The sequence below is a fragment of the Sus scrofa genome, chromosome 13 (genome assembly GCF_000003025.6).
Source record: "Sus scrofa isolate TJ Tabasco breed Duroc chromosome 13, Sscrofa11.1, whole genome shotgun sequence".
NCBI lineage: Eukaryota > Metazoa > Chordata > Mammalia > Artiodactyla > Suidae > Sus > Sus scrofa.
This window is the reverse complement of record NC_010455.5, coordinates 69,414,333-69,439,419: the sequence shown is the minus strand read 5'-3', so window position 1 is coordinate 69,439,419 and position 25,087 is coordinate 69,414,333. Positions and strand designations below refer to the sequence as shown.

The window sequence follows — 25,087 nt, the reverse complement described above, 5'->3', positions numbered from 1 at the left end:
CTGATGAGCCCATCAGAAGCATTCTTTGTTACAGTGTTTTCTATTTCTAGCATTTCTTTTCAGTCTTTCTTAAGCATTTCCTTATCTTTGCTTACATTACCCATCTTGTTCTACATTTATATATACATGAATGCACCCACAGCATATGGAGATTTCTAGGCTAGGGATCAAATTGGAGTTACAGCTGCCGGCCTACACCACAGCCACTGCATTGCAGGAGCCAAGCCTCGTCTGTGACCTACACCACAGCTCATGGCAATGCTGGATCCTTAACCCACTGAGCGAGGCCAGGGATCGAACTCACGTCCTCATGGATGCTAGTTGGGTTGTTACCACTGTGCCCTACAGGAACTCTGCATCCTTAATTATATAATGAAATCTCAGTAGTTTTAATCCTTGGGCTGTGTCATTGTGATACTGGAAAGATGATACTGTAATCCAGGTTCTTGTTCACGGCAGTTGAAGAATGAACTCTGCAAACACACAGGCAGCAAGCAAGCAAAATTTTTATTAAAGAAAAGCAAATAGCGGAGTTCCTGTCGTGGCTCAGTGGTTAACGAATCCGACTAGGAACCATGAGGTTGCGGGTTAGATCCCTGGCCTTGCTCAGTGGCTCAAAGATCTGGCGTTGCCATGAGCTGTGGTGTAGGTCACAGATGCGGCTAAGATCCCGCATTGCTGTGGCTGTAGTTTGGGCCGGCAGCTACAGCTCCAATCAGACCCCTAACCTGGGAACCTCCACGTATCACGCAGGTGCGGCCCTAAAAAGACAAAAAGGAAAAGCAAATAGCTCCCAGGACAGCTGGAAGGGGGAAGAAGAGCCCCCTTTTTCTATTGTCCTTTAGGGATTTTTATCTCTTAAAGGTGGGGAGGCGTACCAACATGGGGTCCAGAAAGATGTGGTTTTCTCTCATTGGCCTTGTTTAATTACCTTTATCAGTCCTTGTCCAGTAGGGCTTGTAGGGTTGGAAATGTCCTGTTTAAGTTTTATGGGGTTTTTTGTCCTTTTCTTTCCTTAGATTAAGTCACCATTCCTCTCATTCCTTTTTTATCAGTTGAGGAGTGGGCTAGAGATTCACATTTTCTATAGTAAGCAAAGTCTGTGGGGAATTTGCATTCCCTATAATAAACCAAGTCCTCTGTGGATGTGTTACCGCCTGGAGCCCTTAAGCCACAAATGTTAATCAATATCCATATCAAAGCAATGTATGGAGGCCATGCTCCTACACTAACTACCTGAGTTAGTATTCTGCCTCATTTGGGCTGAGCTTCATGTTTCTTAATCCTCCTCTCTGATTTTGTAATATAATAAGAAATATATGTCTTTGTTTCCAGCACCTGGTCAGAGCTCTCAAAAACCCTTGTAATTTCTTTAATGATAAGAGTGATAGGAGCATCTTTTGTCATGTCTCCTTGTTTCTGTTCATGAAATAGCTCTGGAAAGACAAAAGGTGAAAAGAGGAATTTTGTTATAACAAGCCCCTTTCAGCCTTACCAGAGTTTGTGCTAATGAGGTTGGAAAGACCCACAGATGCGGGTCTGGTCACCAGGGGAACTGTGTGACTATTTGGTTGGCACTTTCAGCCCACCTCCCCATCCTCTGACCTCCGGAAGGTGAAAGGGGCTGAGTAATCACTAATGGCCAAAAGATTTACCCAGTCATGCCTACTTAATAAAGCCTCCATTGAAAAACTTCTGAGGGAGTGGGGGAGCTCCCAGTTTGGCAAACACACCACGTGCTGGAGAATGATGTGCCTGAAAAGGGCCTGGGAGCTCCACAACCCTTCCCATATGTTGCCCTATGCATGTCTTTCATCTGACTGTTCCTAAATTGTATTCCTTTATAATAAAACAATAATCTAGTGAGTAAACTTTTCCCCTGAGTTCTGTGAGCCACTACATCAGATTATCAAAACTGAAACTGAGCTGGACCCTTTGGAGCTCCTGGGCACTCAAGCCTTTCTGTGTCCCCAATTTTTTGTGGGGAATAGGCTTCAGCCTCCATGACCTTCCCTTAGGCAGAGACAGTTGCTAATCAGGGAACAGAGGGGATACAGAGACAAGGGAGGAGTAGTCAAGAAACAACTGTGCAAGAGTGGTAAAGCAGGATTAGTGGCATCTCTGCAGCGCCAGAATGCAGGTTTGATCCCCACCCCAAGCACAGTTTGTTAAAGGATCTGGCTTTGCCACAGCTGCACTGTAGTTGGAACTGCAGCTCTGATCTGATCCCTAGTCCAGGAACTTCATGTGCCATGGGCAGCCAAAAAAGGGAGGAAAAAAAAGAACAATAGTGCAGCCTGTGGGCAGGGTCCTAGTTCCACCTCAAGGGATATATAGTAAAATATCTCTGGCTCTTAGGCAGAGCTAAAACCCCCAACAAATGGAAGATGTTAACTACTTGATGAAGCATTTTTCATTCTAGAGAGGTCACAGTTTGAAAACCTCAACCTCCAGAATCACAGATTATCGGGAGCCCCCCGCCTCCCGCCCCCAAGCTAGATTAAAAGAACACAGGCCCTGCACACATGCTGATCCTTATCAGCAATCTTGCCCTTGAACCATTACCATAAAACCCTTTACCAGTCCTCTCAGGTGGACACACAGTTGTTTTATAGTTTTTGCTGTCTAAGGGCTAGGGGTTGAACTGGAACCACAGATGCTGGCCTATCCCACAGCCACAGCAACACAGGATCTGAGCTGCATCTGTGACCTACACCACATCTCATGGCAACACCGGATCATCAACCCACTGAGCAAGGATCCTCGTGGATACAAGTCCGGTCCGTTGTGGCTCAGCTATAACAGGAACTCCCTTTTTGTTTCATTTTTTGCTTTTTAGAGTTGCACCTGTGGCATGTGGAAGTTCTCAGGCTAGGGGTCAAATCAGAGCTGCAGCTACCAGCCTACACCACAGCCATGGTGACATTAGATCTGAGCTGCATCTGCGATCTACACCATATCTTGCGGCAATGCCAGAGGATCCTTAACCCACTAAGCAAAGCCAGAGATTGAACCCTCATCCTCACAGACACTATCTTGGGCTTTTAACCCACTGAGCCACAATGGGAACTCCTGGGACACAGTTTTTGAAGGCACATGCATGAGTTTGTTAACTCTTCCCCTTCCCCTACCAGATAAATGAGCTGTGAAAACCAGATGGGATTCCTGGAGGTAAACCCCTGAAAGAGTGGGGTGTCCCTTAGGCTGAGACCTCCAAGATTCATTCACTCCCGTGCTAGTCCACTCAGCATCCAGCATTTCATCAAGTGTTCTTACCAGCTGCCGCTCCAGTGGCTTCTGCTCCAGGTAAGCAGATCATGGCTGTAACTGCACTCACCTCTCCAGATTTCTAGGTGGCAGTAGGCCCTGCAAACTCAGTTCTCTGGTGGGTCCAAAAAAAAAAAAAATCACTGAATTTCAGTTCCACCAGCTTTTCCTTGTTGTAAGGACAGGAGTGACAACTTCCAAATTCTTTTGTGTACCTGAGCCAAAGCCAGAGTCCTTTCTGAAGTTTTGTTTTGTCTTGTCTTTTTAGGGCCACACCTGTGGCATATGGAGGTTCCCAGGCTAGGAGGTCCAGCTGGAGCTACAGCTGCAGGCCTATACCACAGCCACAGCAACAATGGATCCAAGCTGCATCTGCCACCTACACCACAGCTCACAGAAACACCAGATCCTTAACCCACTGAGCAAGGCCAGGGATACTAGTCAGGTTCATTAATCACTGAGCCATGATGGGAACTGTTTCTGAAGTATTTTTAAAACCATGTGAGGCTACTGAAGATTTTTAGGCAGAAGAGTTTTTGACCTTCTGTTCAGAGGAGGTGCTTCCTATGGATGAAATATCTACCCCAGGTTAGAAACCTGAGTGTTTATACAAAGTAGGCCCAGGCCACTTGGGTGCTGGAGTCAGGCAGACCTATAAACCCTGTAACCTCATCACACTGACTTTTCATCTTTAAACTGGAGCTGTTGGGAGATTAAATGAGGTACCTATTAAATGATTAAATGAGGTACCTATGCATAATAACTGGAATTCTGTCTGGCCCACAATGAGCACTGAATATTACCTCCTCCTGGTTTAGTCCTGGGAAGTCTCAAACCTCAGAGTGATGTCAAGTTCAGAGACCCACTCAGCAGCTTCCAATCTCTTTTCTTGCTTCGCTACCTTTGGACCAGATATTTTGCTTGAGCACTAACGACTTGTACCTGACCCACATGGAAACTTCTTTGCTACTTAGAGCAAAGTGAGTCAGGCAGGCTGGGCTTCCACCGCTGACTGGCTTTGTGACACCAGCCAGGCCAACCTCTCTCAACCTGTTTCTTTACCTGACAGCTGAACACCTGAGGAACCACCCCAAAGGGTTCTGTGCTACCCCTGCAGGAATAACTGAGAAGGTCTGAACCTGAACCCACATTTATCCTGTCAAAAGCCCAGGGACCTTGATTTTGTCCAGAGGACTTAACCACACAGGTTGACACATGAGCTGGGACTGTCTTCTGATACTCAGATGGTCTTTTAGAAAGGAGGGGAGGGGTGTTATCTGGTAATTCTCACCTACAACACATACTCACACACACACTCCCAACCACTAACATCTGTTCTTTTATTTTTTTAAAGTTTTCAATACAAGGCCTCAGAGTAGTGCATGCAAATCAATGACCCTCAAACTCTCTGTCACTGTCAGATGACCACCACAATCTGCTACCACAGTCTGTGACCTGGCAAAAAGACAAGCTTCTCACCCAAGTCCCATCACATAACTTATGCCAACATCCGACCTACAACATGGCTGTTGATGACTCAGGTACATTTTAGTATCTGAATAGAAAAGACACAGTGAGCAGCAAGTATAATGAGTAAGTGTCCTTAGTGTATTAGACAGGGAAAATACAAACACAGCATAAAAGTGAAAAGCCAGCTTCATTTGATGCCTGAATCCCCAAAGTCTCTTCCATACATGCTCTGGGTCTAGGGACATATGCCAATGCTGTATCAAGGACTTGCTCATTTTCTGATAACATGGAGCTGTTTGCATTGAAGGAATGCAGGATGAGTGAAATATTCACATGAGGCAAGATCTTGAAGTTATGGTGGCAATCACAGGTCATCTTTTCCTTGATGTTAACCAACCCCTGTAAATACAACTTTGTGCCCATGCGAATTCCAGGAAATGGTACAAATCAGGGGTAGAGAATTCTACCTCTTGTCATGCCTGTGACTATATGAGAATATAACCATGGGAGAATTAAATGGAAGAATTCATGGAAAAATACAGCCATGGAAGAATTCAATCACATCAGAAGGTTTGAGTCCAGAAGGGTTTTAGTTTGTTTTAGTATATTCAGTGATTTTTTTTTTTTAAGTTTAAAAACACGTTGCTTATGTGCGTGGTTCTCGATTCTCTTAGTTAATTACTAACTGCCACTAGCAGTTGATTTCAGGGAAAGGCTATGTTTGGTAAATTGGTCTTAATTGAAACCACTAGCTAACTAAAAGATGTATTCTCATTAGAAAGGAAATTATGAGGGAGAGCAGCATTTAGCTTCTGGAACGACCTGCTTTTGGTGCAGAGAGCTTCCTTCTCTTCAGTCAGAGAGAAAAGACAGATGAGCAGGTAGGAGCATGCAGCCCATCAGTAAACCCCTCTAGAGTAACAGCATGAAGGGCAATGACCTTGAGTAAGAAAAGACACATGTACCAGACAACATTTTAGATGCCTAAATGCCAACCTCCAAAAACCATGACAAGCAGCAAGGTTGGTAAGTGGTGGACCTTAGGACCCCACTTTACATTCCTTTGTGAACAGAACCCAAATGGCAAGTGTCGTCCACAGACTCTCCACCCACCCACTACCCATCCCCACACCCCTGCACAGGACCTTTCTATCCAGCCAAAGATCCAGCAGGTACTAAAGACATGTGAATAGTGTCAATACAAATATAGATTATTTTTATACCACAATGTTTTTCAGACATTCTCAAGATCAACAGGGTTCTTCACAGAATGTAACAAAATGAATTTCAGCTCTCACTCTACTAACCAATGAGAGTATCACCCAGAGTTAGTTAAGGGGTATAAAGTGACTAGTGGTCATTAGTTAACAAGCATAATTGCAGGAACTCTACCCAAAGCTGAGTACACTTGGGTTTCATGATGTCAGATGTCAGTTAAGGGTTATGTTCCTGTAAACCTAAGCACCAGAACTAAATCAACAATTTCCCTTTTTGCCCTCAACTGGTGAAGAGTTCAAGTACTATGGTTCTACTAGAATGATCCTGGGTTGTGCCTCTTTCAAACATTTCAGTTCTTATTACTAAACACTGGTAAGGAACTCACCAGTGCCCACGTTAGGACAAGATGAACCAGAAGACAAGAAGGCCCATCAATTAGCCTTGGAAGATATTTTAATTGACCTTCTGACTCAGGAAAGCATCAACTTCTCTAACAATATTCCTCAAAAACTTCCTGATCATCAATTCCTGAACCATAGACTGGGCCCACTGAAAATGCCCCAGAGTAATTTTGCCAAAGCTCTAGAAGGAGCTTTCTCCAGGGACAGACAATTGTCCCAGCAGTCATTCAATTCTACAGAGGGACACTTGGGTAAAGCCTATTCTCCCAAAGTATACTATCTCTATCAACTCAAAGGCTAACCACTCCTATTTTCTTTCTTTTTCTTTTTTGTCTTTTGGCCCACTGCATTTGGAAGTTCCCCAGCCAAGGATGAAACCCTCACCATAACAGTGACAACCCTGGATGTTTAACCCACTGGGAACCCATAACCACTCTTATTTTCTATAAAAAGTTCATCATCAGACTCACAGTGATACTTCTGCCCTAGCTTAACTTCCTGAAAGAGAACTCAGAGTAAGAGGGTAACAGGCCCTGGTGAAACCTCACCCCTCTGAGAGGTGCTGGGCTTTTCTGGGTCTAAACTGCTGCCTTCACAGCAATCCCTCCCCAGAAGGGCAAAGGAAGCCCCAGTTGAAAGGGACTTAGCCTCAGGGGGACAGACTTCTGCCAGAGCAGAGGAAGATTTAAAGGACTCTAGCTTGTCTGTCTTGGCTAAAGGAAGGGTCTTAATATAGGCTGCCCTATAATACTGCGTAAGGACCAAACAGCAGGCAGGAACAAATGGAAGCACAAGGTGCATGGCAGCCGCTTCTGCCCGGGGCCCTACAGAACTGCATATACTATCTCGGCAGTGAAGATTTAAAGTCCCTGCTAAAGGAAAGCCCAATGAAAAGCAAAAAAAAAAAAAAAAAAAAACAGGAAAAACAGCAAACGTGTGCTGATTCTTCCTGTTCCACTTCCCATTTTTTTATTCAACTATGGTGGAGAAAGCTCCAGGTGCACAGCACGAAGCAGCAGATTCCTCCCCCACTAACCTGTGTGCATCTTAAACCTTGCCCACTTCCTTCTCCATGAACCTCAGCAACCCTCCCCACAAAGGCACCCCACCCATCGAGGTCAGTCGGCGCCCTTCTGTTTGGCCAGGGTGCGCTTCAGCTCCCTCAGGTTGTCGGTCAGCACCTCCACCTCATCCAGGCGGCCACACTGCTTGGCATCAAAGATGTACGCTTGATGTTGTCAATCTGCTGGAGAAGGAGCTCCTCCTCTATGGGCTCCTCGCCCTCCCGCCCACTGTCGCTGTCCACCTCGAAGGGGTTGGTGCAGGGGGCTTCCTCGAAGGGGTTGCCAGGAACAGGAGGGCCTGAGGGCCTCTGACTGGGATGCTCTTCTTCTTCATCGAAGGGATTGGGGGCTGGGCTGTCAGCATCAGTGAAGGGATTTCCTGCCACCGCCTCCTCCTCCTTCTCCTCAAAAGGATTGTACTCTTTGAGGATGCAGGCTGAAGGGCTGAGGGAAGGCTCTGCAGCAGTAGGGCTGGCTGTGCCCTCAGCTGAGGGGATGGGGAGGTCTTCCTCATCAAAAGGATTTAGGGAGGGCGCCTCATTGTGTTGGAATGTGGTGCTCTGGGGGGAGAATTCCTGGCCAAGGGCTGGGGGCCCAGACCACACTCTGAGGGGCTGGAGAGCTGAGCTGGGTGAAGGGGTCTTGGGGGCTGTGCTGCTCGGAGACGGGGAAGAGCCCAGATCCAAAGCATGAGCAAGGTGGCTTCGAGGCTCTCTGCCTGGCTCCAGGTGAAAAGGCCTGACTTCTCGGAAGTCCAGGGATCGAGTCCGCGTGTGCAGGGATGCTGCCTGGCACTGTTCCCTTTCTTGTTCCCGCAACCACAGCACCTGCAGCTGTTCCCGCTGCAGGTCCTCCTCCTCGGCCTGCCTCCGGGACAGCTCGATGGCCTTCTCTGTCTGCTGCTGGTCATATTCATCCTGCAACTGGCGCAGGTTCTCCTGCAGTGTGCGCACTTCATCTGCCCGGCCTGCAGCCTTAGCCTGCTTGATGAAGGACGTGATGTTGTAGATCTGCTGGAGGAGAGGGTCCGAGTCCTCACTTTGCCCCTGACCTCCTGACAGCGGGAGCCAGCCCTCAGCCTTTCTCAAGGGAGTAGGGCCCCCTCGAAGGGACACCACCTCCCCATTGGTTGCATGGGACACCAGGTCACTCCGCCTTTCCTCAAGCCTTCGCTGGGATTCCAAGGCAGCCTGGGGAGACACAAAAGCCGAAGAGAAGAAACATGGTCACCAGGCCAACACCAGCCACACCGCCAGTCACCCTCTTTGGTCCCACTACCCCTGTGCCAGAGAGATGGCGGTTCCCCACTTCAGGACTGAGATATCCAACTGCCAAAATCAAATCATGCCTTTTAATTGGAAGAATAGGAGGGACAAACCCTGATTTTCAAAATTAAAATAACAAATAACAGGAGTTCTTTGGGGGCTGAGCAGGTTAAGGATCCAGCATTGTTATTGCTGTGGCTCAGTTTGATCCCTGGCCTAGGAACTTCCACATGCTTCCCGGGTAGCCAAAAAAAAAAAAAAAAATTAACCAGTAACAGTGAGTTAAGGGATAAGCTTTTCTCAATCTTAGATTCACTGGCCATACACTTGCCTTACCTCTGAGGTCTATTTCCACTATTTCCACTCATATACACTAGAATCTCAACCAATTTTTTGTTTTTCTTTTGACCACGCCTTCAGCATGCAGAATTCCCAGGCCAGAGATTGATCCCATGCCACAGCAGTGATGATGCCAGGTCTTTAACCCACTGCATCACAAGGGAACTCCTCATATAATCTTCAATGCACATATTACTCTCTGTTTGAAGCTGCATATTCCAAAGTGTTCTACAAAGAACTCCCTGGTGTCTGGGTCTCTGCAACCTGTACCGGGGGAAGACTTCCAGTCTCTAAGGTATTCTGGACAGGAGGAAATCGGTACAACCTCTGAAAGAAAAATAGGACCTGGGGAGATAAACAAGCAATTATTCTGGTTTCTAAAGATGAGAGTCTAGTCAGAACAGAAGGAAAATGTCAACTAGAGACGGTGACAGGTTTTGACTTAGGACAACCTCACAGGACGTCCTGGGAGCCTTCAAGGCCCCAATGCACAAGGGAGCCACAAGGAAGAAGCCAGACGCCAGCGTCCCCAGGCTGCCCTCACCTGTCTCTCCAGGATCCTCTTCCTTTCCATTTCCTGCTTCCTTTTCTTTTTCAGTTCCTCAAACTGTTCTTTGGTTGGCAGTGACATTAAACCAAGCAATTTTTCCTGTAGGCAATCACAATTTTACACAACTTTAGTCAGTCCTTTCAGGAAAAAAATGAAGGGGAAGCTCTATAGTGAGAGACCACTTCAGCGAAGCTGCTCCACCCTGGGACAGTGCTGTTCATTAGCAGTAGCAGGGATGGGCCCAACCGTGAAAGCGGCCCAAAGCAAACTTCCTCATGGGCTGGCCCTCATGAAATGATCAACATCAGACATCCAACTGAGTCACGTTCTCAGTGAGGCCTTTTCCTGCCAGCCCTGGGGACATCTATAAGCCTCCATCTGAGCCCTGCCCCTTCCTTCTTTAGGTTTCTCCCCAGCACTCTTCGTCCTCTGATGCCAATGTATTTCAGTTGTTTCTTATCTATCCGCCCTCTAGAATGTCAGCTTTATGAGAACAAGAATGTCTCTTTATTCACAGAAGGACACCCGGCACCTATGACTCTGCCTGGTACACAGCAGGCACTCATCAAACAACTGGCATAAGTCACTAATCGAGAGGAGGAAGGGCCTCACTGCATTAGGCTGCTGGAAAAATGATCCAATAGGATGCTTAGAACTCTGTCAGGAGCCCCAGGGGATTGACTGTGACTCTCACAAGGGCTCTCTGAGGTAGAAACAACTCAGATGCAACCACCTAGGTCTAGTCTGCCCCTGAACAATCACCTGTTTCCTCCTAGCCAACAGCCTAGGAAGAGTGCCAGAGCTTATCCCAAAAAGGAAATGCTACATGCAAGTATGTCCATCAGGCAATACTCACAACAGCAAAAAATGGAAACCTATCAAACGCCCAGTGAAAGGGGAACAGTTAAAAAAGGTGGTGTACAGAGCAAGGAGACTGCTATAGTCATTCAAACAAGCTATTTGGGACTATATAAAAAAGTGTTTAGAATATAAAATTCAGTGGTTAAAAAGACAAATTTGCAAATATGCACTAATTATGATTACTTTATGTAACCAATGCAAATGGAATAAAAAAAAAGAAACTATATCAGCATGAGGCATAATAGTAGGGATATAGAACTAAAAGGCGTATTTACTTTTCTTTGATATCCAGATTTTTCTCTAGATGTGGCATATTGCATCTATAATCTTAAAGAGTAATACATGTACAAATACACCATTGGCCCAGTCTGCCTTCTGAGCGGCAGATGAGCAGGAGAGGCAAGCATGCCATGTCTACCCCTCCCCTAGATAGCTTTACCTGCACAAAAAGTGTAGCTGAGTATCTGATCATCCTCTGCAGCCGCAAAGTGTTTGGATGTGGTGGAGGGTCCTGCTTCACGTCTAAGGTTAAGATCTTCTTACTGAATTGGAACAAACACATCAATGTAACAGGCGCTACCAGCCTCAGAAACCTGAGTTGCCAGGCTTGCATGCCAGCGACGTTTGCGAAGAGGTGGGTGAGAGACACCACTAAAGTGTCCTTGGAGGCAAAGCCCGTTTCTTACCCTGTGGCTGTATCCAAGGCCCCTAACAAGCACGGGGTCAATGACAAACACTCAGCATTGAAGCACTGGCCACAGGTGCAGGGCCAGCATGTGGGCAAGTAGCCTGTGCAGTAGAAGGGTCCATGCTTAGTTTAATCTTCTGTTACCACTGCCTTATAGTCTTAATTGGACAAGGGACCTACAGTTTCATTTTGTACCAGACCCTGCCAATTATGTTGCCAGTCCTGCATGCTTAGATGGACAAGTGTCCCACATCCGCTGAGTCACTGTACTTCCTACCCTGCAAAGGGCTGATCTAACCCCACAGCCAGCACACAATTAAAAAGCAGCTGTCAGAGTTTCCTTGTGGCACAGCCAGCTAAGAATCCAGCATTGTCACTGCAGCAGCTTGGGTCACTGCTATGGCTTGAGTTCAAAATTTGGCCTGGGGAGTTCCCATCGTGGCTCAGTGAAAACAAATCTGACTAGTATCCATGAGGACGCAGGTTCGATCCCTGGCCTCGCTCAGTGGGTTAAGGATCTGGCGTCGCCCTGAGCTGTGTGTAGGTCACAGACGCAGATCGGATCTGGTGTGGCTGTGGCTGTGGCATAGGCCAGAGGCTACAGCTCCGATTTGACTCCTAGCATGGGAACCTCCATATGCCGCAGATGCAGCCCTAAAAAGACAAAACAAAACAGAGGGAGTTCCCGTCGTGGCGCAGTGGTTAACGAATCCAACTAGGAACCTTGAGGATTTAGGTTTGATCCCTGGCCTCGCTCAGTGGGTTAACGATCCGGCGTTGCCATGAGCTGTGGTGTAGGTTGCAGACGCAGCTCGGATCCCGAGTTACTGTGGCTCTGGCGTAGGCCGGTGGCTACAGCTCTGATTGGACCCCTAGCCTGGGAACCTCCATATGCCGAGGCAGTGGCCCAAGAAATAGCAAAAAAGACAAACAAACAAACAAACAAAACAGAAAAACAAAAGCAATTAAAACTGGCCCGGAAATTTTCACATTCTGTGGGCCAAAAAAAGAAAAACTAGAACATTTTCTTATACCATGCACAAAAATAAACTCAAAATGGATTAAAGATCTAAATGTAAGGCTGGATACTCTAAAACTCTTAGCGGAAAATATAGGCAGAACACTCTTTGACATAAAGCAGTATCTTTCTGGATCCACCTCCCAGAGTAATGAAAATAAAAACAAAAATAAAAAATGGGACCTAATTAAACTTAAAAGTTTTTGCACAGAAAAGGAAAACATTAAAAATACAAAAAGATAGTCCACAGGGAAGAACATCTTTGCAAACAAAGCAACCAAAAGGAATTAATCTGCAAAAAATATACCAACATCTCATACAGCCTTATATCAAAAAAACCCAAAACGCAATTAAAAAAAATGGGCAGGGAGTTCCCATTGTTAAGAATTCGACTAGTATCCATGAGGATGTGAGTTTGACCCCTGGCTTCGCTCAGTGGGTTAAGGATTCGGCATGGCCACAAGCTGTTGTGGAGGTTGCAGATGAGGCTTGGATCCAGCACTGCTGTGGCTGGGGCATAAGCCAGCAGCTGCAGCTTTGATCTGACCCCTAGCATGGGAACTTCCATATGCTACAGATACGGGCCTAAAAAGGAAAAAAAAAAAAAAAATGAGAAGACCTAAATGGACATTTCTCTAAAGAAGACAGATAGATGGCTAAAAAACAGATGAAAAGATGCTCCATAGCACTAATTATCAGAGCAATGCAAATCAAAATTACAGTGAGATCTCACACCAGTCAGAATGGCCATCATCAAAAAAATCTACAAAAAATAGGAGTTCCTGTCGTGGCGCAGTGGTTAACGAATCCGACTAGGAACCATGAGGTTGCGGGTTCGGTCCCTGCCCTCGATCAGTGGGTTAACGATCCGGCGTTGCCGTGAGCTGTGGTGTAGGTTGCAGACGCGGCTTGGATCCTGAGTTGCTGTGGCTCTGGTGTAGGCCGGTGGCTACAGCTCCGATTCAACCCCTAGCCTGGGAACCTCCATATGCCGCGGGAGCAGCCCAAGAAATAACAACAACAACAACAACAAAAAGACAAAAGACAAAAAAAAAAAAAAAAAAAAAAAAAAAATCTACAAAAAATAAATGCTAGAGAGGAAATGCAGAAAAGGAAACCCTCCTACACTGCTGGTGGGAATGTAGGTTGGTGTAACCACTGTGGAGAGCAGTGTGGAGGTTTCTGAAAAAACTAAATACAGAACTGCCATATAATCTAGCAATCTCAGTCCTGGGTATATATTTGGAAAAAATCCTAATTCGAAAGAATACATGCACCCTTATGTTCACTGCAGCTCTATTTACAATAGCCAAGACATGAAAGCAACCTAAATATCCATTGACAGTGTACTAGATAAAGATGTGGTACACACATGCAAAACAGAATATTTCTCAGCCACAAAAAAGAACAAAATGGGAGTTCCCATCATGGCTTAGTGGAAACGAATCTGATTAGTATCCATGAGGACAAAGGTTTGGTCCCTGGGCTTGCTCAGTGGGCTAAGGATCCAGCATTGCTGTGAGCTGTGGCAAAGGTTGCAGACGAGGCTTGGATCTGGTGTTGCTGTGGCTGTGGTGTAGGCCGGTGGCTATGGCTCCAATTTGGCCCCTAGCCTGGGAACCTCCATATGCTGTAGGCTATAGCCCTTAAAAAAAAAAAAAAAAGAATGAAACAATGCCATTTGCAGCAAACTGAATGGACACAGAGATTATCATACTAAGTGAAATCAGACAAGAAAAGGACAAAGATGAGATCACTAACATGTGGAATCTAATAAAAAATGATATAAAAAACTTATTCACAAAGCAGAGACAGACTCAAAAGATTTTAAAACCAAACTTATGGTTACCAAAGGGGGAAGGACAGATTGGGAGGTTGGGATTGGCATATACACACTACTATATACAAAACTGTTTGGTAATAAGGACCTACCAATAGCTTGGGGAAATCTATTCAATACGCTGTGATAGCCTATATGGGGAAAGAATCTGAAAAAGAGTGGACATACATGTATATGTATGGCTGATTCACTTTGTTGTACACCTGAAAGTAACACAACATTGTCTAAATCACTTATATTTCAATAAAATTTATTAAAAAGAAAAAAAAAAAAAAAAAGGCAGCTGTCCACCTGAAAGAATCTGTGTTTCCATCCTGGCCTCAGCACTTCTGCTAGCTGTGGGGCATTCTCTCACCAGTAGAATGGGGATGTTAATCCCTACCTCACAGGGTATCTCTGATAGAATAAAGGAGCTACTCTGGGAGTTCCTGTTGTGGCACAGCAGAAGCAAATCTGACTAGGAACCATGAGGTTGTGGGATCAATCTTTGGCCTTGCTCAGTGGGTTGAAGATCCGGCGTTGACGTGAGCTGTGGTGTGGGTCACAGACGCAGCTCAGATCTAGCATTGTTGTGGCTCTGGCATAGGCCGGCAGCTGCAGCTCCGATTGGACCCCTAGCTTGGGAACCTCCATATGCCACAGGTGTGGCCCTAAAAAGACCAAGGAAAAAAAAAAAAAAGAGCTACTCTGTTTGCAAATAGCCAGTGACTGCAGTGACTGATATACATCTGGTGTCAACCAGCTCCCATTCCTTTAATAATAACGAACATTAGAAATCCTTAACCAAGTTACTGAGACGCACTGAGGGCCAAAGCTGGCAGCTCCTTAGCCTCCTTCTCACACAGACCTGCTGTCACCAGGACTGGGGAAGCTCAGGTCTGCTGGTCACCCGCCACCTCAGGAAAACAGCACCTCTTCCATTCAAAGCAGCAGGTAAAACAACACCTGACAACAGACCTTACCTCAGAGCATCTATTAGCTCATAGACTTTCTGCACTTCCACTCGAAGGTCATTGGCATGTTCCAGGCTGTAGGTTGTCTCTCCAGCACTAGGGAGAAATCACAGAGATGTTTGCTCTAAGTTTCATGGCACTGAATGGAGAGTGCGGTGTAAAAGAACTCTACAGGTTTAAGACCTCACAAAGGGGGAGATGGTTAATTCTCTCCAAAAGAACCTGTGTGGAATGTGTGCTCATTCCTTCTCAGAATATTATAACTGGCAATCAACAGGAAGCTGCTTTTAATTTGCAGATATTGCAGGGACACACTAGTGCCAAGGCCTATGAGGACCAGCTCCTAAGCTGGTCGCCAAAATAAATGTGACAGAATCTACTTCAGCCTACTTCCTCTGAATAATTTCAGCGCATCTAATAAGATGAATGAAGCAGTTTACTGAATGAGCTGGTTACACTACATCAGAGGAGAAGGCACGCTGATTTTCTCACTCAAAGACTACTCAGGGAGCAGAGGAACAACAGGAAAGCTGACCAAGGACTCCAGGCCACAGCCCACATGGCACTGTGTCAGTAGCCCCTGCTCCGGGTCTTATGGACAACTGCTCCCTGTGTGAGAAAAGCACCTGGACTCCAACTCAAAAAAGGAGGTGACAGGGTACAGTTCTGCCCAGGGTGGAGGAGGGGACACCCGGAAGGCCAGAGGAGTAGGGCAGTTACCACAGAGAAGGAGTCATTTACAAGTCTGCCACTGCCACTAGGCTGTTGAATTTCAAGTGCAGGGACAATGATTTTTCTTTTCTTTCTTTTTTTTTTTTTGTCTTTTTGCCATTTCTTGGGCCGCTCCCTTGGCATATGGAGGTTCCTAGGCTAGGGGTCCAATCGGAGCTGTAGCTGCCAGCCTATGCCACAGCCACAGCAATGCAGGATCCGAGCCACATCTGCGACCTACACCACAGCTCACGACAACACCAGATCGTTAACCCATTGAGCAAGGGCAGGGATCGAACCCACAACCTCATGGTTCCTAGTTGGATTCGTTAACCACTGCGCCATGACGGGAACTCCCGATTTTTCATTTTTTTATCCCTAGTAATTAGCACAAGGGACAAGTTTAATCAGTATCTACTGAGAGAGAAACATTTCAGACCATCTCTCAGCTATTAACCCAGCCTCAGCAATGGCCCCTTAACTCCCTGAGGCAACAGCAATTTAAGTTCAATAAGCAGAAAAAAACTGCCCTGTTTACCTGTTTTCCCATCTATAAGGCAGTGGTAGCTGGAAAAATCTAGATATGCATTGCAATCTAAGGATTCAGTAAAGTTGTTTCATCATTTCTTTCTTTTTTTTTTTTTGTCTTTTTAGGGCCGTACCCATGGCATATGGAGGTTCCCAGGCTACTGGTCTACACCAGAGCCACAGCAACACTAGATCCGAGCCTCAACCCTGGATCCTTAACCCACTAAGCAAGGCCAGGGATCAAACTCGCAGCCTCATGGTTCCTAGTTGGATTCGTTTCCACTGTGCCAAGATAGGAACTCCCATCATTTCAACTGCACAGTTTACAAAAAGAACATCAGACGAGAACTGAGAAGGCCTGCACTTTTCCTGACATCACCAAGTCATGTGGAAAATAACAAGGTTGGCACAAATCTGCAATCATCACCCTGGTCTCAATCACATCAACCTTAATGCACTGCACCGGGCCGGGGAGAATTAAGATAGCATTGGTGGTTGGAAAACTCTGTGAATGTTGTATGTACTAAATGTGACGTGATGGTTGTACTAAAACCACTGACCTGTATGCTTTATATTTTTTTTGCTGCATCTGTGGTATATGGAAGTTCCTGGGCCAGCGACTGAATCCCAGCCATAGCTGCAGCCTATGTCACAGCTGCAGCAATGCCAGATCCTTAATCCATTGTGCCAGGCCCGGGATCAACCCATACCACCTGAGAGACAACACCAGATCCTTAACCCACTGCACCACTGCAGGAACTCCTGAACTGTACACTTTAAAGGAATGAAATTTATGAGTTAAATCTTAATTTTAAAAGAAAGAGATGGCAGAGTTCCCGCTGTGGTGCAGTGGGTTAAGGACCTGGCACTGCCACAGCTGTGATGTAATTGTACCTGTGACTCAGATTCAATCCCAGGCCCTAGGAATTTTCATATGCCAGGGGTGTAGTCAAAAAAAAAAAAAAAAAAAAAAAAAGAGAGAGAGAGAAAGAGAGAGAGAAATGGCAGGCTAAATATGGCCCATGGGCCAAAGTTTGCCAAATCTTGCCCTAAAGGAAATGCCTGACACCTCAATGTTACCTGGAGTGGCATCTACCCAGGCTTGAGCATGAGGCAGACTGGTCTTGTTCACCCTTGGATACTGTACTTCATTCACAGTGGTGCCTTCACCAGAGGCCTTTCACAAACATGCTCAGTCAGGATAGGTGGGGTCATCTGAACATGACTACACAGGACTGTGATGTGGGCCATAGCAATACAAACTCAACGAAGACTCTCTGGTTGGGCCCAGAGTTAGGAATTTTATTTTCACTACTAAAAACTGACCTAAAGTGCGAGAAAACAGTCACCATTGAATTAGAATGACAGAGAAGAACTACTTACTTTAATGATGCTGCCATCCTGATGTATTCAGGAGCTTTTTGGTCAACTTTCTCCATGCAAGTTCGTAATTTCTAAGAAGAAAAAAGAAGAGGTGAGCTGTGGTTAGAGTACAGAAAAGCCTACCCAGAAGTTGAATCAACAGAGATACATTTAAAACATGAAGTTTTCTAAAATGAAAAAAATACCAAGAGTGGTTTTTTGTTTTGTTCTGATCATTGTTATCAATTTCCTGATTTACACACCTATTCTACAAGCAGAAAATCTTGCAGGAAGGAAAAAAAGTGAGGGTGAACCTTTGACCGGATGTTTTTGAGAAGAGCAAGGCTTCCCAGGACACAAGTCACTTGAGTTTACCAAGGCAGAGAAAAGAAATTAGCTGCTACATTCCTTCTCCTCCGGGTGACATCAGATACCAGCACAAAGCACTGCCAGGGCTCACTTCAAAGAAGGAAGCCAAAAGCAGTGGCTCTTTACCCACATGAGCTATCAGATCATGAGCTCCACAAAGAATGGGTAACTACACCTGCAGCTCAGCAAGGGTTTAATTAACACTATTTCTAGAAGCCTTAGTATCTTCATGTGATGCCAGAAACACAGCTACTCTGATCTGCAGAACTGCTAAGAGTGACCATTAGTGATCATCAGACAAAAACACCTCTCCTTTGCTCAGTTCTGCACAAGCTGCTTTCACTGTCCAGGCTGTTTTTCTCCTCCCCATTTCCTGCCTCCTCCCTGCCCAGCCCCCACCTGGGTCATCCTTCGCAGCTTGCAGGCCTCACCAGGTCAAGTCAGGCTCACTCCCAGCCTGACTCTTAAATCCCATGTTCATGCATCAGGCTATGTTCCTTAAAGTGGCATCTACTGAAGGCGTCCCAAGGTCGCTGGCAGTTAACGAGAGGTGAGGTATTTGAATGGACTTAAAAGGGAAAGCTCTAAGCCTCTGGGCAGTTTATCAAACTCCTGAGCGAGTGTCCCAGGACTCTTGCGGCCCACGTTCACCCCCCACTCCAGCTCCTGCCTTCACCCACAGAACCTGTCCACACCACATGCCAACTGCCCTCCCTCCTCCTGTGCCTGGGCCACCAAAGCCTGCAACCTGCAACTTTCCAGTGGGTAAGGAAGGGTGAGGAGCAAGTTTGGTACAACATACCCAGTGACACCGGGACTCACCGAGGCCCTAGCTAGTGGCTTTTGGCAGAAACTAAAAATGATTCAAAGGAACAACCTCCCAAAGCACCCTCCAAAATCTGCAGGTGTGTACCTAACACACAGCTCAATCTTGAGAATCAGACCAAGACGGCACACGAATCACCTCGTAGAGCTTCACGATGTCAGGGGTGTGCTCCTTCTCATCGATCTGCTGCTCCTTCTTGAGTAACGTGTCCTTGCAGTGTGTACAGCAGCGGATCCGGTCATCATCCTTCTCGTCCAGGACAGAGCTCACGCTGCTGACACTGCTGATGCTGCCCCGGCGGGAGCCATGGACACTATTGGGTGACTGGCTGGGGCTGGTGTGAGCACTCAGGGAGTCCTTGCTGGCACTGGTGAGCTTGTCTGGAAAGCACAACACAGGGCAGGCAGCAGTGAGCCCTCTAATCACCCACACCCAGGACAGCAGTGGAGTCCAGGGGTGCAGACAGGTGAGGGCAGGCCCTGCCTACGGCCAAGAGGCCCCCACACCTCACCTTCCCTGTCAGCGGTGGGAGAGATGCCACTACAGTCAGAAAAGAGCCAGACGACCTAGGACAGTCCATATTTGAGGCCCTGAAGCCCACCCCTAGCCTGGCTGTACCACCTACTGCCCTGCTCCACTTGCCCCATGCCTCGGACACAACCCAGGCTCTCCCTGGATGTTCCACAGCCTTCTCCACACCCAAACACCCAACTCCAATGCCTTCCAAGGCTCTGCTCAAACTGCACATCCTTCAGGAAGCCCTCCTCAGTTCCCTGAGGCAAAAACAATCTGCCCTTCTTAGAATTTCCTACCATGCCACCCTCGTGGAGCACTTACCACTTCTTCCCTGTGCAACAGTTCTAGGGACACCCCACAGCTGCCCTAGGCATTGTGACTCTGAGGGGAGAAACTATGTTATCTCTGGTGACCAAGTGGCATGCATAACTTCCCAGGCCAGGAATTGAACCTGTGCCACAGCAGTGACCATGTTAGATCTTTCACCCACTGCATCACCAAGGAACTCCCAGAAACTGTCTTATTCATACTTGCACCCCCTTTTTTTTTCACCTGGGCTGTCCCATAGCCACTGCCCAGCAAATGCCAGGTAATTAGTCCGAGAAAAGGAAGGAGAAGAGCGTCCTCAAAACAGCTTATAAAGTCTCAGGTGAGATAGGGAATCATCTCTGGGAGAAAAGGAAAGTACCAAAGTAATGGGTGCCCACTGGACGTCAGAGTCCCACAGAGGAAACGTCTGCTTCTGTCCAGTTGCCCAGGTGCCCTGCAGCCAACAGTGTGTGCACAGTCAGCGGAACTCTCCAGGGTTGCAAAATCACCCCAAATGTCCCATATTTAGCCAGAAGCCCATGAGATCATCTTTAGCAACTTTTTTTTTTTTAGAGTTGCACCTATGGGATGTGGAAGTTCCCAGGCTAGGGGTCGAATTGGAGCTACAGCTGCCAACCTACACCACAGCTCAAAGCAACAATGGATCCCCGACCCACTGAGTGAGGCCAGGGATCAAACCTGCATTCTCATGGATACTATCGGATTTGTTTATGGTGCACCACAAAGGGATCTCCTTTAGCAACCTTTAACTAATTGAGACTCAAGGTTTAAGACCATCAGGCTCCACCTAACCTCTGTAGCCTCATTCCCACAATTCTCCAACAGTGCTCCCCGCTCCCAACTGCTGCCCCCACTCACTCACTAACCTTCCCTGGGCCCTTCCATGTTCCATACCTGTGCGCTGCTCTTCACTTTACCCAGGATGCCCGCCTGCACCACCTCTCCACAACCCTCCAAGGCTCTGTTCAAATGCCACCGCCTAACCCTGAGCGTTATGCCCTGCCTCCTGTCTGGCCTCCGCAGCACTCAACATCTCTAGTGTTATGACATCACAGCCTGTTCTAGACAAGAGCGAGCTGTTGGAGACCCTCCGCGCAAAGGAAAGAACCAGCTTGCTGCTCAGTTTTCGAGATCCACTCCTACAGTCTCCTCTTAAAGCCTCACCACCTGCCACTTCAAGCAGAGCTGACAAAGATATAGCCTGCTCATCTGGGTACCTGATCCAATTTCTCTCATCATCCTTGTCTCTTTAGAAAGCAGTTATTTGTGAGTGTGCATCCTTGCTAGACTCCTTGGGGGAATGGATGATGCTTAGAGACCAGAGGTGGCAAACGACAACCTGCAAGCCAAGTCCAGCCTGTTTTTGCATAGTCTTCAAGCTAAGTATGGTTTTTACACTTCAAAAAGGTTGTTAAAAAAGAAGAAATGCCACAGAGACTGTATGTGGCCCACAAAGCCTAAAATATGTACTCTCTGATCTTTTTTGGGAAAGGTCTGCCAACCCCTGCTCAGACTGTTGCACGCCCAGCCATTGCACAGTACCCAGGCTGCAGTGGCTACAAGGGATCAACAAGTAAGTGAATGAAGAGCCCATAGGCCATTAGTTAAGCAAAAAGTCCTCCAAATCAGCCAGAGGTGATTAGTAAACAAGCTATTCTCCAGAGGAGATCAGGGTCTGGGGCCTCCAGGCCACCTACTTGCCAAGGGCAGACTGATGAGCTCCATACACTTCTTGCACATAATAGACCCACAGAGGCGGCAGTGGTGGCGGCGGTTGCGGATGCTGAACTTATTCCCACAGTCTGGACAGAAAGGGACATCCTGGTCGTTGACCCAAGGCACCACGGACTTTTCTATTGCTTTGGGAAGAACGAAACAAAACAGAAAAGCAGGCCATTAACAAAAAAGAGATCTGGTTGGGGAGAAAAATAAAAAATAGATGGAACATGAGCCAAGGTCTAGAGTTACCTCGGATCTTCGCAGACTCGGTATTTGTTCTGTCAAACGCAGTGAGCTGACAAGGAGAAAAAGTGCCAGAGGGAATTAATCTGGGGATGGACACACTTTCCACAGGCAGAGGCATCAAGTGGGAATGAGCACATCAGCATTGCTCAGTCTTATTGGTTGTCCCCAGGCCCACAAAGTCACAAAAGTAATTTCATCGAGGACAGAGGTACCTCCCTTCACAGGACCCATTTCCAATCTCTTTACTGTCCTTACCTGTTTAAGCAATAACCAGCAGTGGGCAAGGATGCGGTGTGGTGGCTAATGAGAGCACCAGGACACCCAGATCCCCCGCCACCCTCCTAGACAATCCTACGAAGTACACATGAGGAACTGAACCTGTGGCTGCCACCATGCCCACCACACAACCCAGCTTATACACAGCAAGCATTTCTAGGGTCAAAGTAAAATAAAGCGATCATGGTATGGAAAACGCACTCTCATCCCACAGGACAAGGGGTTCCCACACTGCATGCCGGCCCTGGCAGGACACCCCTCACATGCCTGGTTAGCAGGCTGTTTGATACCACACACTATGTCACTGCATGACTGTGCCAGGACACTCCAACAAGGAAGGATCTGAAGGCAGAAAGGCTGTCCAGTAGCCAAGTGGGCTTCAGAGGAAGGAAGAGAAAAGCTAGGTATGTGGCCAGTGGCTGACTTGAGCCATCCCCTTCAGTAAAACCAGCCCAGGCTAGAACCTTCCACCATGTCCTCAGCACCACTTAAGGGGTGTTTCCCTGCCAGCATCCGTTATATACAGTGTATATAACATGGGGAAAATGAAATATCCCCCTCCCCAGAAAACTAAAATTTGCAGGAAAAGGTGTCTTAAAACAACAAAATTTACCTTCTCCAACCTGATTATTAATTTATTGACTTCGACAACATAATGGTCAATTCTGGCAGCTCGGTGTTTTTTGAAGTCGGAAAGATGGCTTCGCATTGCACCTAAAAGAAGAGAAGGTAGGAGACAAAAGACTTGTTTCTCTGGGGAGCCTCTCTACTTTGAATTTCAAAAGCAAGGAAAAAATCTAGGATTTCAGAGTATTACTATAAATTTTAAAACTAGAAAAGCAAATGGAAGGAAATTTGCTAAACTGTTAACCACAGTCACCTTGGGACCACAAAATGCGAAAGGAAAGTACTTGAGGACAGGGCCTGGACACTGGAGCCAGCCTGTGCTCCAGTTTCAATCCTGCCACACACCGTGTGACCCTGGACAAGTTCCTTAACCTCTCTGTAACTTGGAATATAAAATAGGTAAAACAGTAGTACCTACCTAACAGGATTTCTTTTTTCTTTTTTTAGGGCCGTACCTGTGGCATATGGAAGTCCCCAGGCCAGGGGTCAAACCAGAGCTATAGCCGCTGGCCTACACAACGGCCACAGCAATGCCAGATCCAAGCCGCATCTTTGACTTACACCACAGTTCACAGCAATGCAGGGTCCTTAAGCCACTGAGGCCAGGGATCAAACCCACGTCCTCATGGATACTGGTCGAGTTCATTAACTACTGAGCCACGATGGGAACTCCCCCAACAGGATTGTTAATCAGGATTAAGTAACTTAAAATTTATCAAATCCTTAGAATGCTGCCTGGCACATGAATTTTTATTCAGTAAAAAGGGGCAGTAACATTATGGGCAATTTAAAAAAACTCCCATGCTTGTCTATACTTCCAAAGTTGGTACAATATGATTTTTCATAAGAATAAGAACAATCCTTCTCAAAATAGCCCTCCAATGTAAATGTGAATAGATGCCTTGTGGGAGCTAGTTAAACTGGTAACTTCCTGAGTCCAGCAGCCAAGACCCAGGACGAATCTCCCAAATGGAAGGAAGTAGCTTGCTGTGTTGGCATGTCTGAAATAACTCCTGCTCAATGTCTCCTCTCTGGAAAACCGGTCCCAGCCCTCCCCATTCCAGCACTTAGTTCACTTCTTCTGCCCAGTGATGGCCTATTCACTCGACCATATTTAGAGTTTTTTATATGCTATACTCTTAACCACCTACACTTCTTTTCTTCCCTAACTTAATACTCTAACATCTAATTAAATTTTAATTTTAGGGAGTTCTCTGGTGGCCTACGGCTTAAAGGATCCAGCACTGTCACTGCTTTGCCAAAGGTTTAGTCACTGGCCTGGGAACTTCCAGATGTCGCAAGTGAGGCCAAAAAAAAAATTTTTTTTTTTTGCTTTTAAGGGCCACACCCAAGACATATGAAAGTTCCCAGGCTAGAGGTCGAATCGGAGCTGTAGCTGCTGGCTTACACCACAGCCACAGCAACATCAGATCCAAGCCACGTCTGCGACCTACACAATAGCTCACAGCAACGTCAGATCCTTAACCCACTGAGCAAGGCCAGGGATCGAACCTGCAACCGCATAGTTCCTAGTCGGATTAGTTTCCGCTGCACCATGATGGGAACTACCCCCCATTTTTTTTTTAAATTTTGAATTCTTAGGGGTGACAATAAACATTAACATTTATTTATTGATTTATTTTATTACTTCTTAGGGCCACACCCACATCATATGGAAGTTTCCAGGCTAGGGGCTAAATAACAGTTGTAGCCAACAGCCTACACCACAGCCATAGCAACTCAGAATCCGAGCCATGTCCACGACCTACACCATAGCTCAGGGCAATGCTGGATTCTTAACCCACTGAGCGAGTCCAGGGATCAAACCTGAATCCTCATGGATACTAGTTAGGTTTGTTACCGCTGAGCCACAACAGAACTCCCAACCAACATTAACTTTTAAAATGTGCCATTCGGGAGTTCTGGTCGTGGCTCAGTGGTTAACAACCCCCGGCCTCACTTAGTGGGTTAAGGATTCAGTGTTGCCATGAGCTATGGTGTAGGTGGTATGTAGTATGCCTCGAGTGTGGCCCTAAAAAGACAACAAAATAAAATAAAATGTGCCATTCACTTGACCTTTTGCAATTTGTTACTTCTTTCAGTTGTTGATATAGGCAAGTTAATAGGAAAATCACACTGATAATTACTATTTTCTTTTTTTTTTTTTTTTTGCTTTTTCTAGGGCCACTCCCGTGGAATATGGAGGTTCCCAGGCTGCTGGCCTACACCAGAGGCACAGCAACGCGAGATCCAGTATAGGAGTTCCCATCATGGCTTCATGGCGCAGTGGTTAACGAATCCGACTAGGAACCATGAGGTTGCAGGTTCGATCCCTGCCCTTGCTCAGTGGGTTAAGGATCCGGCGTTGCCATGAGCTGTGGTGTAGGTTGCAGACGCGGCTCGGATCCTGCATTGCTGTGGCTCTGGCATAGGCCGGTGGCTACAGCTCCGATTCGACCCCTAGCCTGGGAACCTCCATATGCCGCGAGAGCGGCCCAAGAAATAGCAAAAAGACAAAAAAAAAAAAAAAAAATTACAGTTGATTTACAATGTTGTGCCAATTTCTGGTATACAGCAAAGTGACACACACACACAACACACACACACATATACATTCTTTTTTTTCCTTTTTTGGCCACCCTG

The 25,087-nt window shown here is 46.6% G+C and overlaps 1 protein-coding gene across 1 annotated transcript in view; it reads right to left on the bottom strand.

Annotated features, from left to right (window-relative positions):
* Positions 4,591 to 25,087, bottom strand: part of RBSN (rabenosyn, RAB effector) — a 30,835-nt gene continuing 10,338 nt past the window's right edge. Inside the window, exons 4-12 of the mRNA XM_021069366.1 lie at positions 22,431 to 22,531; positions 21,545 to 21,590; positions 21,274 to 21,435; positions 18,869 to 19,110; positions 17,557 to 17,627; positions 14,944 to 15,030; positions 10,875 to 10,977; positions 9,569 to 9,673; positions 4,591 to 8,610 (exon numbers count right to left, since the gene is read on the bottom strand). Coding sequence (XP_020925025.1) covers positions 7,531 to 8,610; positions 9,569 to 9,673; positions 10,875 to 10,977; positions 14,944 to 15,030; positions 17,557 to 17,627; positions 18,869 to 19,110; positions 21,274 to 21,435; positions 21,545 to 21,590; positions 22,431 to 22,531 — 1,997 coding nt within the window. The 3' untranslated portion in view covers positions 4,591 to 7,530. The remainder of the gene's footprint in view (positions 8,611 to 9,568; positions 9,674 to 10,874; positions 10,978 to 14,943; positions 15,031 to 17,556; positions 17,628 to 18,868; positions 19,111 to 21,273; positions 21,436 to 21,544; positions 21,591 to 22,430; positions 22,532 to 25,087) is intronic.